Source organism: Procambarus clarkii, chromosome 29, assembly GCF_040958095.1.
Source record: "Procambarus clarkii isolate CNS0578487 chromosome 29, FALCON_Pclarkii_2.0, whole genome shotgun sequence".
NCBI classification, from domain to species: domain Eukaryota; kingdom Metazoa; phylum Arthropoda; class Malacostraca; order Decapoda; family Cambaridae; genus Procambarus; species Procambarus clarkii.
In genome coordinates, this window is record NC_091178.1 from 22,230,122 (window position 1) to 22,248,912 (window position 18,791).

General features: G+C 39.4%; 1 protein-coding gene across 1 annotated transcript in view; it reads left to right on the top strand.

Moving 5' to 3' along the window:
• Nucleotides 1-445: 445 nt before the first annotated feature.
• LOC138369813 (uncharacterized) overlaps nt 446-18,791 on the top strand; it is a 100,157-nt gene continuing 81,811 nt past the window's right edge. Inside the window, exons 1-2 of the mRNA XM_069333556.1 lie at nt 446-684; nt 7,168-7,238. Of these exons, the coding sequence (XP_069189657.1) occupies nt 7,233-7,238 (6 nt within the window). The 5' untranslated portion in view covers nt 446-684; nt 7,168-7,232. The remainder of the gene's footprint in view (nt 685-7,167; nt 7,239-18,791) is intronic.

Genomic DNA, 18,791 nt, shown 5'->3' on the forward strand with positions numbered 1-18,791 from the left:
AACCAGGCATGACAGGGCGGAGCTCATCGAAACACTTAAAATACTAAACAATTTGGACGATGTCGATCCGGATACTTTCTTCAAAAGGGCAGATGTAACACGAACGAGGAGCGACGGGTTCAAGCTCAACAAGCCACAATGTAGGACAGAAAACAAGAGATGCTTTTTCACCCATATGGTGGTAAACCCGGGAACAGCCTACCCGCCAAAGAGTGGATAAGGTAAACGCCAAAACTCTACTGGGTTTTAAAATACAGATAGAAAAGATCGTCCAGGCAAATGGGTAGGACCTTTGACAAGCCGCCAACTTCCTGTCCTCGTTGAGGCCACCAATATTAGTGGATCTCAGGTTAATTAAAGGTCGGCAAAGATCAGTAACCAAAGAAAATGGGAAGAGCACCGTGGCGGGTAAGCGAGCGAGCGAGTGACGTCATCACAACAAAGGTAGCTATAGACGTCTCCACGACTCGTGAAGTTCGCCTGTCTTAAAGACCTGTGTCCACAATACCCGCCAAATTGTCCCTCCCACAGTACTCTCAGGACACTTATGGCAGTGTAAGTGTGTGGTGAGGCCACACCACTGAAGACATTGAGGATATACCACGAGGGAGAGACAAAACTGTTGAAGGAAGGAGTCACTGGCTCCGCCTGACCACCTTGTTCCTCGCACTCTCATCATCCTTCGTAAGTACTTGAGTGCATTACCTGCTTGATGGGGTTCTGGGAGTTCTTCTACTTCCCAAGCCCGGCCCGAGGCTAGGCTCGACTTGTGAGAGTTTGGTCCACCAGGCTGTTGCTTGGAGCGGCCCGCAGGGCCACATACCCACCACAGCCTGGCTGATCCGGAACTTCTCTTAGAAAACAGTCCAGTTTTCTCTTGAAGATGTCCACGGTTGTTCCGGCAATATTTCTTATAGTCACTGGGAGAACGTTGAACAACCGTGGACCTCTGATGTTTATACAGCGAAGAGTTAGGGGTGACATGATAGAGGTTTACAAGTGGATGAATGGACACAACAAAGGGGATATTAATAGGGTATTAAAAGTATCAGCACAAGACAGAACACGAAACAATGGGTATAAATTGGATAAATTTAAATTTAGGAAAGACTTGGGTAAATACTGGTTCGGTAACAGGGTTGTTGATTGTTGATTTGTGGAACCAATTACTGCGTAACGTGGTGGAGGTGGGGTCCCTCGATTGTTTCAAGCGCGGGTTGGACATGTAAATGAGTGGGATTGGGTGGTTATAGATAGGAGCTGCCTCGTATGGGCCAATAGGCCGTCTGCAGTTGCCTTTGCTCTTATGTTCTTATGTTCTCTGATTGTGCCTATGGCACCTCTGCTCTTCACTGGTTCAATCCTGCATTTTCTTCCATATCATTCACTCCGGTACATTGTTATTTTACTGTGTAGATTTGGGACCTGGCCCTCCAGTATTTTCCATGTGTATATTATTTGGTATCTCTCTCGTCTCCTTTCTAGAGAGTACATTCGGAGAGCTTTGAGACGATCCCAATAATTTTGGTGTTTTATCTCAACGATGCGTGCCGTATATGTTCTCTGTATTCCCTCTATTTCAGCAATCTCTCCTGCTCTGAAGGGGGGGGGGGGGGAAGTGAGTACTGAGCTTTCTGTTCCACCATTGTCTGCTCCAACATTGTTTTACACCCCCAACATACAATTGTTAATAATAAAAATAATAAAAATTTATTTAGGAAAAGTACATACATAGTTGCAGAGTTACAGTACAAACATTCTGTTTGATTTAAAGATAGAGGTAGTACATACAATACCTAAAGCCACTAGTACGCATAGCGTTTTGGGCAAGGTGAGGTGGGGAAAAAAACACTTGGACTAAAACTTAATAGTAATTAAGCTTAAAGTATAATTGCATTGAAAGAAAAAAATAAAAATAATAAAAGATGAAAAAAGGGGGGAACATGGTAGAAAATAGCCAATATACAAGTTGGTCAACAAACAGCATTTTTTTTTCTTCAACAATAATGTTGGGGTATGGAAATAGGACTATGGAATTGTTGGAGGTGTAGATGTAGGCCAGTGGAATTGTTGGGGTAAATTATATGCCTGGCATTGTTGGGGTGTGGACATTGGCCTATCGAATAATGATAACTTTTATAATAATAATAATAATGAGAAATTCCACTGGGACTGTGTGGTGTTGCAAACCCATGACCAAGGCATTGCCAGCTGCATACTCTACTACTGTACCACCACTGACTTTCTTACAATCGGATTTCTACTGATATCACAGGAAGTCTGTGATATCCTGATATCACAGTCCTGAAGCCAGTCCAAGTTTTATGTAAGACCCCAAGCACTCAGGTGAAGGATAAAGTACTGTAGTTCAACATTGTATGCACAACTTCAGATACACAGAAAATCACACTAAGGTGATATACATCATATACGCCCTGCCCTGGTGACTCTCTATTACTCCCTTATCTATCCATATCTCAGCTATGGTATTTGTGCTTGGGGCTCTACTACCCAAAATCACTTACGTCCTCTAATTACTCAACACAAAGCTGCTATTAGGACAATATCCAATTCTGGCCCCAGACACCACTCGGTACCCCTACTTAAATCTCTGAATATGTTAGACATAAAGTCACTGCACATTCTCTCATGTGTATTATACATATATAAAACGCTAAACTATAATGCCAATCCGGATCTCAAAAGCTTCATAGAAGGTTGTATCAGAACCCATGAGCATCACACCAGAAATAAATACAGTTTTGATATTCCTAGAGTAAGACTTAATCAAACTAGAAATGCTCTACAAATCAAGGGGCCCAGAATGTGGAATGACCTTCCCGACCATGTTAAAGACTGTACCTCTCTCAACCAGTTTAAGTTAAAAGCGAAGCTATACCTAATAAATTCCCTGTAACCTACCTTACCCTTCTATTGTCAACCAATGTCTGTTTTTTTCTTTAAAGAGCGCTGTTTGTCGACATAATTGTATTTGTGCTGCTTTTTCATCTATGTTTTCATTTCTTGTTTTCATTCTACTCATTATGCTCAATTAGTATTAAGCTTGTCATTTAAGTTTATCATGCCCGAAACGCTTTGCGTAATAGTGGCTTTAGGCATTGTATGTACTAGCTATACCTATAAGTTAACAATCCTTGTAAATATTTATTGTATGTATGTACCTTACCTAAATAAAATTGTATTGTATTGTATTGTATTGTATCAATGAACAATCCACTGAGGCTGTGAGGTAATGCAAACATTGCAGGTTTGCATCATCTCACAGCCCGAGGGAATTTTCTCATTGATGTATATCACTTTTGTGTGATTTTCTGTGTAAATAATAATAATAATATTATTATTTATTCAAAAGATGGTGTGTACAAAGAACATAAGAATATTGTTCAATTGAAGGGACAGAAGTTACACATACTAATGAAGCCACTATTACGCAAAGCGTTTCGGGCAAAATTAATAATAATATAGAAATTTTTTAATTAAAGTTGTGACGGGATAAAACACTTAATACTATTAGAGAAGTAAGCTAACAAAATGAGAATGTTCAAGGAAAATAAAAAATGAATACAAAGAAGGTGATACTTAAGGATGACAAGCATAGACTATTACATTATGGAGTCAGTAGTTCTAGCAACAGTACAGGAGTTTATTTACATTAATTATAGAATGGAAATACAAGGTGTAATTTAGAAAAGCAAGTGAACTATTCCTCATAACATTTTCTCTGAACATATTTGAACATAGAGTAACATACTATAATTTAAGGTTAATTTGGCCAACAGTTTCAAATAACCAAGATCATAAAGGACACGAGTAAACACTTTATCAAAGAAATGCCTGAAATTAGATGACATTAAATGTTGATAGTAAATTTTGATAGTAAATGTAGAAATTAAATGTGTGTACTCGCTTGAATGAACTATATGGGGCATAGCCGATTCATTCCAGTGTGGAATTCATTCCATCCGTTCGGCCCCAGCAACTCCCTTTCCCCCCCCCCCCCAAAAAAAAAATACAATCACATTAATACATATGCCAGTCCACATTTGCCTTATGAAAAATTTAAATAATAAAGAATTTGTATTGCAATGAAATAAATTGATATTGCACGTTACAGTACTGTACTTACCCTACCAGTTGAGTTTTGTAGTGCAAACTTTGTTAGCCTTAATATCCTGAGAGTGCCACACATATGAATATAAATTGTTTAAAGAACAGTAACTTTTCTAACAAATGTACATTATACACTACAGTCTGTACATAAAGTACAGACCACTAGAATCACACTACTGCAGTACACTTGTATCATATAAACTACACTTTGTACATTTAATGTCATTAGAACTGTGCTGTACAGCTCAATTGGTACTCCCAGGTAAGTTATGGCTAGTGCTGGGTGCTGGTCCAGTTGCCTGGGCATCCTCGGAAGGTGAGTCCTTGCTAGTGCTGGGTGCTGGTCCTGTAGGCCTACTGTGAAACCATACCAAAACTTTTGAATCTTAGTTTGTTTCTTTCTTGTGAGCTTCATTAAAATATCTTTCATAATATATAGTTTCAGTTAAATGTCTTATCATATATCTTATCATATACATATCTTTCAGATAAAGCCATTTTTATCTGCTTTGTACACTTAAAACCAGCTTTGATTATTAGATATCATGTGCTGAGAAAGTTTATGCTTATATGCATTAGCACTTCCAACATCTACACTTAATGCCTCGCCACAAATTTTCATGTTAATGATGTATTAACTCTCTTTAAATCGACATACCTATTTAGTGCTAGCCTTGAAATTGTCTATGTTTAACTTTACAGCAAGTCTCTCAGCTGCATTTCTAATAGAATCAACTTACAAATTGTTTTATTAAAAATATTATTATTGTTAGTTTGACATTATATACATTTTATTCAGTACAGTTCTGTATTAACCCTTAAGCTGTGCATGGCATACATATACGACAGGACCTGATGGAAAAGTTCAGTTTCTCAAATTTGCTATAATGCTTTCCAATTTTTTGTGCATACTAGCAAATCCTGCAACTTTGTCTAAATGATCACAAACGCAACTTAAAAAATAAGAAAATAAAAAATAATTATAAAAGTGAATATTGAGAATATCAGATTTTGAAATCAACTGCAAAAATATAAACTATCACCAATTGTTCCTTTGGTGTTATTATGCTCTCAGAATAGTATATGATCTTCATTTTCATAGATTTAGAATACATGTTTTCAGTTTAATTTACTGTAAAAAAAAATCGTCAATGTGGCATTTGAATTATACGCCAAACCTAGAAAAAAAATTGATAACTCCAAACATGTAGGGTTTGGGAAAAATCCATTCTAATAAGATTATAGAACAGACAGCTGTGCACATTATTTGTAAAAATGGTGAGAATTGGTCAGAAACTGAATTTTTTGAAGCTGACTCAAAGTTGAAACTCTAGTTTTAGAGATAATTGAAGTTGAAGTTATTGACAATGAATAATTTAGTTCTTATTCATTAATTTACTTATTAGTTTTAATAAAGGTAGTTTGACATTCGTACTCGAATATGCGAAACTTGTAGGTCAATATGTGTTGTAATGATGTCAAGAAAAAATACCCCCCCTCCCCAAGAAACAAAATATAGTTATTAACTAGGGATTTAATTAAGGGATAAAAATGTATTCTGTATAAAAGTTATAAAGCCCTAATCATCAAAACCACCTATAGATACAAAGAAAATAGAATTTGAAATCTGAAAAACTCAGTACAAAAATTCAGTCCCAAGTTCTGCCAGTTGTGACTGATTTATTTGATGACCTATTTCATTCTATCTTGACATAGTTAGGGATGGGTATGCACTCTCCAGGATGTAGAGGTTACAACAAAATCTGATAATAAACAAAGGAGAAAAAACAAATCTCCTCCCCCCCAAAAAAAAAAAAAAATTGGACATTTGTGAAAGTAACAGAAATTAACATTAGGCAATGCATTTTTATGATATATAACAAAATAGAGCATGATAACATACTCATTATTATTGGTATTATTATGTATTACTCAGCAATGGTATACAGGCACCAGCTGCATATCCACTTTGTGGATATTTCTTGCTACTATTCTTCTTTGTACATTGGACAAGTGCTTGCATCTCTTTATTACTGCATTATCCCTCATTTCCAGTTAACAGGAGCTGTTCTCCTTATCAACAAAATGTTCTCCTTTTTAAAAAAAATTGTCTAAAATACATTTCTGAACATATTGGAATGAAACTTTCATGACACTTAAGCCAATAAGTTGGAGATTTGTTTAACATTTAATATTAATTTTCACATAATTCAAATATTTTTTGCCCAGCCCCAGCTTTTACAGCCCAGGCTCTAGCAGCTTTAGGGTTAATGCATGTGGTTTGTATTACGTAGGCTGTTAGAGAGGGAGGGGAGGCAGCCGAGAACCTGCCCATACCCCCTTCCCCTTTCCTGCCCACCCTCCTTACTCCTGCCCACCCTCCTTATTGCTGCCCACCCTTCTTACTCCTGCCCACCCTCCTTATTCCAGCCCACCTTCCTTACTCCAGCCCACCTTCCTTACTCCAGCCCACCTTCCTTACTCCTGCCCACTCTCCATACTCCTGCCCACTCTCCATACTCCTGCCCACCCTCCTTACTCCTGCCCACCCTCCTTATTGCTGTCCACCCTTCTTACTCCAGCCCACCTTCCTTACTCCAGCCCACCTTCCTTACTCCTGCCCACTCTCCGTACTCCTGCCCACTCTCCGTACTCCTGCCCACCCTCATTACTCCTGGCTACCCCCCTTTCTCCAGCCCACCCTCCTTACTCCTGCCCACCCTCCTTATTTCTGCCCACCCTCCTTACTCTTGCCCACCCTTCTTATTCCTGCCCACCCTCCTTATTCCTGCCCATCCTCCCCACTCCTGCCCACCCTCCTTACTCCTGTCCACCCTCCTTATTGCTGCCCACCCTCCTTATTGCTGCCCACCCTCCTTATTCCTGCCCAGCCTCCTTACTCATGCCCACCCTCCTTACTTTTGCTCAAAGCATAATACCTAAAAAAAATTATTTAATTTTTCTAAACATTTACTGTGTTTTGGTGGGAAAATTTAGTCATAGAAACCTTAAATTTGTTTTATTTTGCCTTAATAGGTAATACTGCTTCCAGTCTCTGCTCGGCTACCCAGGACGATAGCAAACACAACTTCTGCCCATTAATGATGGTAAGGACAATTTTATTCTTACTGTACTACCAGTGTGTGTGTTTATCATGTTGATGTCGATATCCAGTGATTGTGAGTGTATTAATCAAGATATTTTCATTAACTAGTGTATTAATGTTGGTGTTGTCATTTACCAGTGATGGCGAGTGTATTAATTATTATCATTACCCAGTGATGGTGAGTGTATTAATCATATTGGCATTACCCAGTGATGTTGAGTGTATTAACCCCTTAACTGCGTTGCCTCCAAATATGACACCCCCGCAGTGCGCAGGAAATAAATTCTCCGGAATTTTTTTTTTTAAAGTGTCAAAAACCCTTTCCTGAATATGGGTATGTAAAAAAAAATCGAAATTGTACTTACTTTGGCTGCTATGGGGTCCATAAGTTGGGGCGTGACGTCATCATTCCCATTCGCCCGTGACGTACGCTCCCGGGGCCAGTAGGGCGTGGGGCGCGCGAGTTGACGCAAATATATATTTTTTCATTTTTTGCGCACAGTTCCAAATACATTTTATTTGTTTTTACATGCTAATTCTATGTATAATGAACACGTACACTATATTATGGCAGTAAAACATCCGTACTGTCCGAAGAATCTGTGTTACGTGCAAGACACATGTGTACACGTATGTTGCACATATTTACCATGTATCATGCTAATTTATGTATATATACAATCTATTTACACACTATACACTGTCACACAGTATATACATTCACCATCAACATACACAGAACTCCTCGAGTGTGAGCAGCCACACCCAGCCAGCCAGTCCTCCCTTATTCCTCCAACATCGTACTTACTATCACCCCCCCTCCCACCATACTGTTATTCACACCAATGTTTCAGGTTCATTTATGTATATTTACAACACATTTGCACACTCTGCACTGTCACACACCATAAACACACTCAGAACTCAGCGAGTGTGAGCTGCCACACCCAGCCAGCCAGTCCTCCCTCTCTCCTCCAACATCGTACTCGCCATCACCCCTCCTCCCACCATACTCTTACTGTTTATATTACACTATTTATATATGTTATGTATACCTATCTACATGTTTTATTCACCAGAACTATGCAAGTAAGCCGGTATTGTGTCCTAACAGTACAGTTGCTACCATACACTGCATGAGAAATCACACAGCAGATGACGCTGCGATTACGACGTCACCTCCCTCACAAAAATAGCTCCTCCCACCATACTCTTGTTGCTGTTATTATACTATATACACACACTGTATATACCCATGTACATAGGTGTTCCCCGTAGTGAACCACTAAGCTAGTATGGTGAGCAAAACAAGATTGGCTCCCACACACAGTGGAGGCTACCTCAATTCTCTCCCTCCCTCACCAAAATTCCTCCTTCCACAATACTACACACAATGCTAATTATAACCACAATCCTGGTCACTAATTCCTGTAAATGAATAATTGACCACACGTTTATTTTGAAAAGGAACCTAAGAAGTCATTTGAAGATTCCAAATGGACGAAATAATGCTGTGGTGCTGTGAACATCGTGAACAGCATTGAATCACTGATATTTGAACATTGTTCCAGGTCATTATCACACTCAGGCTCTTCTATAAGACTATCATGGCTAAATAATACAGATTATATATATATTTTGACATTATTAGGCGATGCTGTGGTCACACGCTGAACAGCAGTGCTGTGCACTCATACTGCGTGCGCCGGCCTTGGTTGCTCACTCACTACTGAGGCTCCAACACCCGGGAATGTGGACCACGATTTTTTTTAAAGATGGCGTCTGTTTACAAGAGCCCTGAGGAAGCTGATGTGAACCCCACGTAGCCGCGGGAGTTTTGAATGGAACGTGAAAAATAAAAATACCCGGAGGCGCGTTGCGCAAACCAGACGTGGGCCTGCAGGCGCATTGCGCAGTTTAAGGGTTAACCCTTGTGTTGCTAAGGGCTATTTGCATCTTGTCACCCACAGGTGCATAACAAAAAAGAAAAAAAAATTGTTTCCTAACCTGTTAATTTGTGTTCCCTGACCACAAGAGAGAAAAAATTAATCGTACGTACAAATGGCATAAATGAGTCGACAATATGAGCGATGACGTCACACCCTGCATGCTTGCTCATGCAAGGTGCGGCCGAGAGGCATCGCGCGCAGTCTTCAAGCAGCCAGAATTGCTACAAATTTATTTTCGCGGCATTATTTATAGTGTCTACGCATATTTTATCACAAATATTCACTAATTGTGTTGCATATAATGTTACTTCATGTTCAATGGTAATAAATGTTGCATACATTGAGTATACACATGCGCACAAAAATGTTTTCCCATTATGCCAATATAATATGTATTCACATTGTTCATTATTATATTTACACACACATGCACACACTATTTACAGGTTTTTGTAATATTATTGCACATTTAAGAAGTCTTGGGGAGAGTGGTAGGCATTGAAGCAGTTGACAGCACACAATGGAACTGCACACGCTTCACACCATGTTTGCACATGTTTACGTTTCTGATCTCTTTTTTTTTTTGTTCTACAAACTAAGCAATCACGCTTGCCTATTGCACGCTTTCCAGCTGGTGGCAAATGTTTTAGTCTGTGTGCTTGAATGACCTCCATGTGAGCGTGCCTGGGTGTAGCAGCATGCTGCAACACTGGGTTCATGATGGGTCTTTGTATGCCAGGAACATCTTTGCCAAACTTTGCTAATAACTGTGTCCCAAGTGTAAAAGCAAACGAACGGAAACTTGGTTTACGTCAAGTTTTAACCAGATACATATTATAGCTATTCATCATGCTTATGTCAACAAGACGGAAAAACACTTTTTTCGTCCACTTCAATGTTTTCTGCACACACTCGACAGTGCCCACCATCATGTCAGATTTATCAACCAAACGCAAGTTGATATTATAGTCAAGAACACACTCTGGCTTATATACTGGTTCTTGCGTTACTCAGTTCACCTTGCCTCTGTTCATCATTGTACCATCACGAACGGTTGTCAGCAAGTTCACTTCTCTTTTGTCTTTCCACGTAACTGAGTGTATTTGATCACTTTTTCTTAGCTGGCAGTCATAAACTTCAAGTTTATTGTCAAACACTGGCATTTCCCTTCTTCTTGGCTTTACTGTACCAAACAATCCAGTTCTATTTTAAATCAAGAACCTAGCTGGCAAGGGACTTGTATAGCAGTTATCCGTGTATAAAATGTGGCCCTTGTTCATCCATGGTACCATCAGTGACTTCACCACACTACCTGAGAAACCATGTTGGTCGTTACCGGGAATGTCTACATCGCTAGCAGAATACAGAATCGTGTGTAAAACGTATCCTGTTTCACAGTCACAAAGAACAAAGAATTTCAATCCAAATCTGTTGCGTTTGGAGGGAATATACTGCTTGAATGCAACACGTCCTCTGAAAAGCACAAGGGAATCGTCGATCACCAGCTTCTGTGCTGGTACGTAGAAATCTCTGAACTTTCCAGTCACTTCATCCATATAGTGTCTGACTCTCCAAAATCTATCATCCTCTGTCCGGTCCTCATTACTTGCAAAATGAAGACACCTGAGGAGTATCTGAAACCTGTCTCAGAACATATATTTCCTGAAGAAAGGTGTTGGAATAGTCTGGTCTTTGCTCCAATAATCTGTGATAGCGTGTTTGACACAATGTTTCATCAACATACATATTGCCAAAAATGCATACATTTCACCTACAGTAGAGTTTTTCCAATGCTGCAATCGTGAATATTCTGTTATCTCTTTTCCAATGAGATGAGTCGCATTAAGGTTCATTTGGTGTACAATATATTCCATGAGCGGCTCATCATAAAATGCTGTAAAGTAATCCATTTCACACATGTCCTCACCATTATCAGGGAAAAGGTCTGTAATCCCAACTTCTTTATTGTCAAAGGCAGGAATTAGAGGAATAAAGTCATCACCATCACTCCACACAAGTACACCTGCTGTCCTGCGAGACGCAACAGCGACTTGACAGCGAGGAAGCGTTGCACACCATGGACCAGGAGCTGTAGCCCGTCTACACAAAGTACGGCCGCTATGTGAACGTGAGGTGAAATCACGTGAACATGAGGGTCTTGGTTCCTCATGTGGTGCCATGCGTCGGCGCTTGGCTGGGCGAGACGCTGCTGACGCGACAAGTTCTCGCCCGGTATCACCACTGGTACTAGCAACAGGCACGGTAACACTATGCTCTGAATCCACTTCACTAAAACCAGAAAATGAGTCACCTTCCTCTGACTCATCGCCCAAAATATCCTCGTACTCTAAATAAGCACAAGAACTGTGTGGTCGTGGGTGAATTGGAGTAGACACTGGGCGAGGAAGCACGGGTGAGCTTGTAGGCCTCGCCATGGGAGGAGATTGTATCTAATATTCACTGTTTGTGCTACTATCATCGGTCAATTGTCTGTAGTCCTTATCAATGTCAGGGTCATCAAAAATCACTTTCCTCACCATCAGAAAATAATTCACTAGTTATTTGGTCTTGAGTAAGTGATTGCGTGGTGCGTGCTCAGGAGGCATTTGGCCGTGCGTTCGCCATGGTGACCGCTGGGTAATTGGGGCCTCCCATGCATTGGTAGCGTGAGCTGGATTTTTTTTTACAAAATGGCCGCTGGTTTACTATAGCCCCTCGGCAGCATATGGGGGGCCCCCTACCCCGCTGGCCATTCAAATCTTGTGCGGTATTCCATCACGTCATATGACATGATGCACAATTTATAGCAAGTTACTCAAGACATCATATGACGTGTTGCGCAGTTTAAGGGTTAATCATGGTGTTATTACCCAATTATGTTGAGTGTATTAACCCTCTGAAATGCAAATAGCGCATAATTTTGCTCAATCAGGGGTGCGCATAACACCTTAACCACTGCACTGTGCCAAACGACAAATGCCATTCGCCAGGTACTGCGCCAACTGACAAAAGTATTTTTTATTTCTTCATATACGGTCGAAGCACGCTCGCGGTAGGTTGGGTACAAAATGGACTCTTAGGACCTACAGTGAGAGGCAGCGATCTTGGAAAAAATTCCCAGATTGTTGTAGGGCTGCTGGCTGGGTTAGTACTAAGTGAGCAACAATGGGTGGCACACGAGCCTCTGGCTCCCAAACGCGGTGTTGACTTGGGTACAAGATGGATTCCTGAGGTGTTTGCCAGATTGAAAAAAAATTCCCAGCATTCCCCATGGTCATGGGCAGGCTCATATTCAAGGTAGCAACCGTGTCGTATTCATCCATATCGAGCTCCCAGCCCTAGTCGGCCATGTTTTTAAGAAAACATCATCTGATGTTGGAATACAAGGCATATTGCTTGAAGATGAGCATGCCAATGATTTTGATAACCCAAATCTGGAAAAAGACCTAACACAGGTGTCTGCTACTAGTGATATGCATATTGAAGTGAACGATGTGGAGAGTGTGTACAGTACACAGCTCTCACAGCCCTGCCGTGCCGGACTAGGTCATCACCATCAGTGGAACAACACAAATTAATTTTTGTATGTTCCACTGGACATTTAGTGCCAAATGCAATTCATTTGGACCATCCGGGAATTCGTTAGAGCGGGGTCTGTTAGAGTGATGGTGCACTGTATTTGAAAAGAAAAAAATGCAAGAATAGAGAAGTGATTGCAAATATTATTCAGCAGATATGTAAGTAATAAAATTTAGCAGATACTGTATATAAGTAATAAAATTTACCAGATATAAAAGTAAAAATAATAAAGAACAGAAGAGTGGGAAATTAGATAATTAATTACTCTAGGAATTTAGATTCCTAGAGTAAACGAATTAAGATTCAAATAATTAATCAAATGGAATACAAATAATTAGCTAATTTAAGAATTAGATTAATATTGTAATACATGAATATTATATGGTAATAATACAACATGGGCAAAGATATGCAATATAAACGGGCAATACACAGGCCAAAAAAAAAAAAGAGAACAAAGTGAGAATTAGACAATTAGATTAAGATTGTGAATAAACAAATGGATTCAGATTCAAAATAATTAATAAAAAAAGAAACATAATTAATCTAATTAAAAATTCAGTAATCTCTTAAGATTGTAATACAGTAATATCATATGGTAATAAGACAAGTTGGATAAGGGTATGCAATAGAAACAAACACATATGGGCTGGAAACACTGATGTACTTAAAGCTTAAGAATCCATTAACAATACTGGAATATTAGACAACAAATAAGACTAGTAGCTAATATTAATGGGCAGATATATAAGTGAGAAATTAAATTATTAATTTTTAATTCACAAAGTAATGAATTAAAGATTCAGATAATTTGGCAAATTAAGAGTTCAAGGTTTATAACATTTTGGGAAATTGAAGTGTTAGTATCAACAGATAAATGGGTAAGTTGCAAATATTGTAAGGTAAGAATCTGATAAATAGACAAATTAAGTATTCAAAATATTATTACATTTTATAAAATTGAAGTCAATGTAGTAATTTTTTTTTTTTTTTTTTTTTTTTTTTGAGATATATACAAGAGTTGTTACATTCATGTACAGCCACTAGTACGCGTAGCGTTTCGGGCAGGTCCCTGGAATACGATCCCCTGCCGCGAAGAATCGTTTTTTCATCCAAGTACACATTTTACTGTTGCGTTAAACAGAGGCTACAGTTAAGGAATTGCGCCCAGTAAATCCTCCCCGGCCAGGATACGAACCCATGACATAGGGCTCGCGGAACGCCAGGCGAGTGTCTTACCACTACACCACGGAGACTGTAATAGTTATAAGAGGGTAAATTGCATGTATTTGAAGCCAATTATATAAAAAAGAAGCATATATTAATTGATATCAAAATATAAAAAAAAAACAAAATTTTAATATGGTAAGGCTTGGTCACTTATGTGTTAGTTTCAGCAATGACATTGGAAGTTTGCTGGCTTCCAGTTATGTCACAATCAATAAAGAAAGACAATAATTGTTGGGCACTTTTTATGTCACGTCTTTTGCCTGTTCTTTCTTGCCAATGATTGTTCCATTCCTGGTGCAGCACTGCTTGATAAGATTTAGGTTTTGTTTGTGAACATGATGCAGTCTGTAGAGGAGGATCAACGCTGCTTGGTAAGGCACTCATTAATATAAAGGTTGGTTTTATATTTATAGCAGATTGAATGAGATCTTACTTATCATTGGGATAAGCTAGTTTAGTGAGCTTACCTGTCTGGTGCTTTAGTGACTGTTTTTATCTATTCTGATAGATTTAATAGTATCATTAAAGTTTATCTCTGATCTAATCAGTTGATGAGCTACACCTGAGTAGTTCTCACATTCTTGTTCTTCAGGCAGTTCAGTAGAGCTGATGATGAGCAAATCATGGAGTTTTTGTTGATCCCTGTTGTTTGGAGAACCTGAAACACTTATAAATCCATTACAGTAGAACCTCGAGTGACGACCGCCTCAAATGGCGAGCAATTTGGTTAACGAACACCTCGATTGCCGACAATTCGTCTTGTTTGGCGAGCACTCGTTTGAATAATGTCAACACCACATGGTGGGGTCGCGCTGCTTCTCGCAGATTCTCGAACGCCTCCGACGATGCAAATAAATTATTTTTCTTTGTTTAACATTATACATTAATAGCTGTTTTAGTGTTTAGTGCCTTAATTTAAACACCCCGCATAGGATAGGGGGCAGCTATAGTGCAGCCATGACCGATAGTTGACAGACACCACCTAGAAAAAAAATCCTGGCCAACATTCCTGGGTGTGAGAGCTTCAATACTGAGCGAGCCACCAAGGCTGACGCATGCGGCATGAGCTCACAGAACCACTGTTCAGCTTGTGACCACAGCATCACCTAAAAATGTCAAAATATATATGTTCATGCTATTATTTAGCAATGATAGTATTACAGAAGACCCCCCTGAATGTGATCAAACTGACCAGGATTCTGATAATAGCAGGATTGTGGTGATATTTAGCACTCTGCTCCATGGTGGGAGGAGTAATGTTGAGGGAGGGAGGGTTGTGGCGTCATCTTCTGACTGTGTGTGGCCACCTTTTATTGACTGGAATTACCACACCAGCTTAGTGGTTCACTATGGTGAACACAAATGTAGATACTTATATATAACGTGTGTATAGAGTGTAATAACAGCAATAGAAGTATGTTGGGGCCACCATTTTGGTGAGAGAGGTGCATCATCTGCAAGACATGTCTTGTTGTTTACTGGTGGCCACTATGGTCTTTGGGCACCATACCAGCTTAATTGTACAGGTATGGTGAATAAAACATGTAGATACTTATATATAATGTGTGTATATAGTGTAATAACACCACAAACAGTATTGTTGGAGGAGAAATATTAGTGCATCTGGCCTCAAACCAGTGAAGGCGGCCGCCACCAGCTGACTGTGTGAGTAGCTATGTCTTATTGTCTTTACTCATCATACATGCTTAGATGTACAGTTTTGGTGAACAAAACATGTAAATACTTATATATAAAGTCTGTGTATAGTGAATAAAGGCAAAAACAGTAGCGTGAGAGGAGAATGTGGGCAAGTGAGGTGTTGTTGAGGGAGGGAGTGCCAGCGAGTGGCTGGCTGGTGTGTGGCGGTCACTCCTCGTTGCATTTTGACTCACAATACCAACTTAGTGGTTCGTTATGGTGAGTAAAACATGCAGATACCTTTATATAACCTGTGTATATTGTATAATAACAGCAAAACTATTTGTTTATTGTTTTATGAACATAATAATTGAATCACTAATATGCACACCATAATTTTGAGTATAGCGATGGTTCACACATATTATTATATAAATATATCACAATACACACTATTGAATAATATTACTGCAAAACAACAAAGAAAAAATCAATCAGAGACATTGAAATAATTAGGTAATAATATCTTTGTGGCAACAAAGCCTGACAGCTCGGGCAGAGCAGACCTTGTCTGGCGACTGCTCTGTCAACGCTTCTTTTTTGCCAGACTTCCCCACCCAATTGTGGCCAAAATATGCCACCTATGATTTTTTTGTTATTTTTTCCATGACCATGGAACACAAATGAACACTTTTATAAAACAAAAGAATTTTTTTATTTATTTTTTTTTGTTGCGCCTGTGGGTGTTGAAGCCATTATGACCTTTAGCGGCTCAAGGGTTAATGATGCTGGGATGTTGTAAAGCATTGACTTTTTTTGTAAAAAAAATGAAAGTAATTAAAAAAAAGAACAAATGTCAAAAAGGTTCATTTATTGGTTGTCAGGTAGGCTGCTCCATGTTTCTTAAAAAAAAAAAAAAACTTTGAAAAACTTTGAAAAAGGACAAATGCCATATAAGTTCGTTCAGCGTTTGTCGGGTAGGCTGCTCCATTATTGAGAAATAAATGAAAAATACAAAACAAATGGAACACATTTGAAACACAGAAAGAGTGTCATAATGGAGCAGCCTATCTGACAAACACTGAACGAACCTTTATGGCATTTGTCCGTTTTTCAAAGTGTTTCAACTGTTTTATTTTTTTATTTTTATTTTTTTTTATTTTAGAAACATGGAGCAGCCTACCTGCTGAACCTCGAATGAATCTTTTTTGACATTTGTTCTGTTTTTCAAAATTCTTCATTTTTTTTTTAAGAAACATGGAGCAGCCTACCTGACAAACACCGAATGAACCTTTTGCTATACAAAAAAAGAAAAAAAGAAAAAAAAATTGAACAAATTTTGAGAAAGAAAAATGTCATAAAGGTTTGTTCAGTGTATGTGAGGTAGGCTGCTCTCCATTATTTATAACATCGAATATTATACTGATGTTTTTTGGTGGTAGAATGGAATATTTTTATTTACATTATTTTCAATGGGGAACTTCGTTTTGAATTACGTCAGTTTCACATGACGACCACGGTGCCAGAATGGATTAAATTCGTTATTCGAGGTTCCACTGTACTACCTACCTAACTACACATACTGTATTGCATATTAATGGGTTATAAGCCAGTCCAAACAGGGTATAAGTATGGAATACTATAACTCTCATACTGGGTGGGGTGGATATTATGAGGGACTGGTGGCTCATAACAGTTGTTGCTAACGTGTGTTGGTGAGTGTATTAATATACCTGAGTCTTGTCTCTCCTTACTCATAACCTTTGTGTACCTGAGTTTTGTCTCCCCTTATTCATAACCTTTGTGTACCTGAGTCTTGTCTGCTCTTTCTCATAACCTTTGTGTACCCGAGTCTTCTGTCTCCCCTTACTCGTAACCTTTGTGTACCTGAGTCTTGTCTGCTCTTTCTCATAACCTTTGTGTACCCGAGTCTTCTGTCTCCCCTTACTCGTAACCTTTGTGTACCTGAGTCTTGTTTGCTCTTTCTCATAACCTTTGTGTACCCGAGTCTTCTGTCTCCCCTTACTCGTAACCTTTGTGTACAAGAGTCTTGTCTCCCCTTACTCGTAACATTTGTGTTCCTGAGTCTTGTCTCCCCTTACTTGTAACATATGTGTTCCTGAGTCTTGTCTCCCCTTACTCGTAACCTTTGTGTACAAGAGTCTTGTCTCCCCTTACTCGTAACCTTTGTGTACCTGAGTCTTGTCTCCCCTTACTTGTAACATATGTGTTCCTGAGTCTTGTCTCCCCTTACTCGTAACCTTTGTGTACAAGAGTCTTGTCTCCCCTTACTCGTAACCTTTGTGTACCTGAGTCTTGTCTCCCCTTATTTGTAACATATGTGTTCCTGAGTCTTGTCTCTCTTTATTCTTAACCTTTGTATTCCTGTATCTTGTCACTCCAGTAATGTGAGAGTATGTTAAATTGAACATTAGTAAATGTGTATGATTGTGTGTATTAAGTTTTCCCACAAATTTTTGTGAGAGTACCGTCCCAGCACTCTACGAGGACAGAGAGGGAGGAGCGAGACTTCACACGCTGCGGGTGTGTGGTGTGTGCTGGTGAGGAGTCCACCTCACTGTGTGGGGTTATTTACCTCCATTATATCTCTGTGACTGGAATACTGTCATTAATGGTGAGCGAGATGTTATTCCTTGGTAGTGTATTGTCCCATTTCCTGTGTTTTAATAAATGTAATGCATGTACTGTACTTTACCTGGTTGATACCTGGTTGATGGGGTTCTGGGAGTTCTTCTACTCCCCAAGCCCGGCCCGAGGCCAGGCTCGACTTGTGAGAGTCTGGTCCACCAGGCTGTTGCTTGGAGCGGCCCGCAGGGCCACATACCCACCACAGCCCGGCTGATCCAGAACTTCTCTTAGAAAACCATCCAGTTTTCTCTTGAAGATGTCCACGGTTGTTCCGGCAATATTTCTTATAGTCGCTGGGAGGACGTTGAACAACCACGGACCTCTGATGTTTATACACTGCTCTCTGATTGTGCCTATGGCACCTCTGCTCTTCACTGGTTCAATCTTGCATTTTCTTCCATATCGTTCACTCCAGTACGTTGTTATTTTACTGTGTAGATTTGGGACCTGACCCTCCAGTATTTTCCATGTGTATATTATTTGGTATCTCTCTCGTCTTCTTTCTAGAG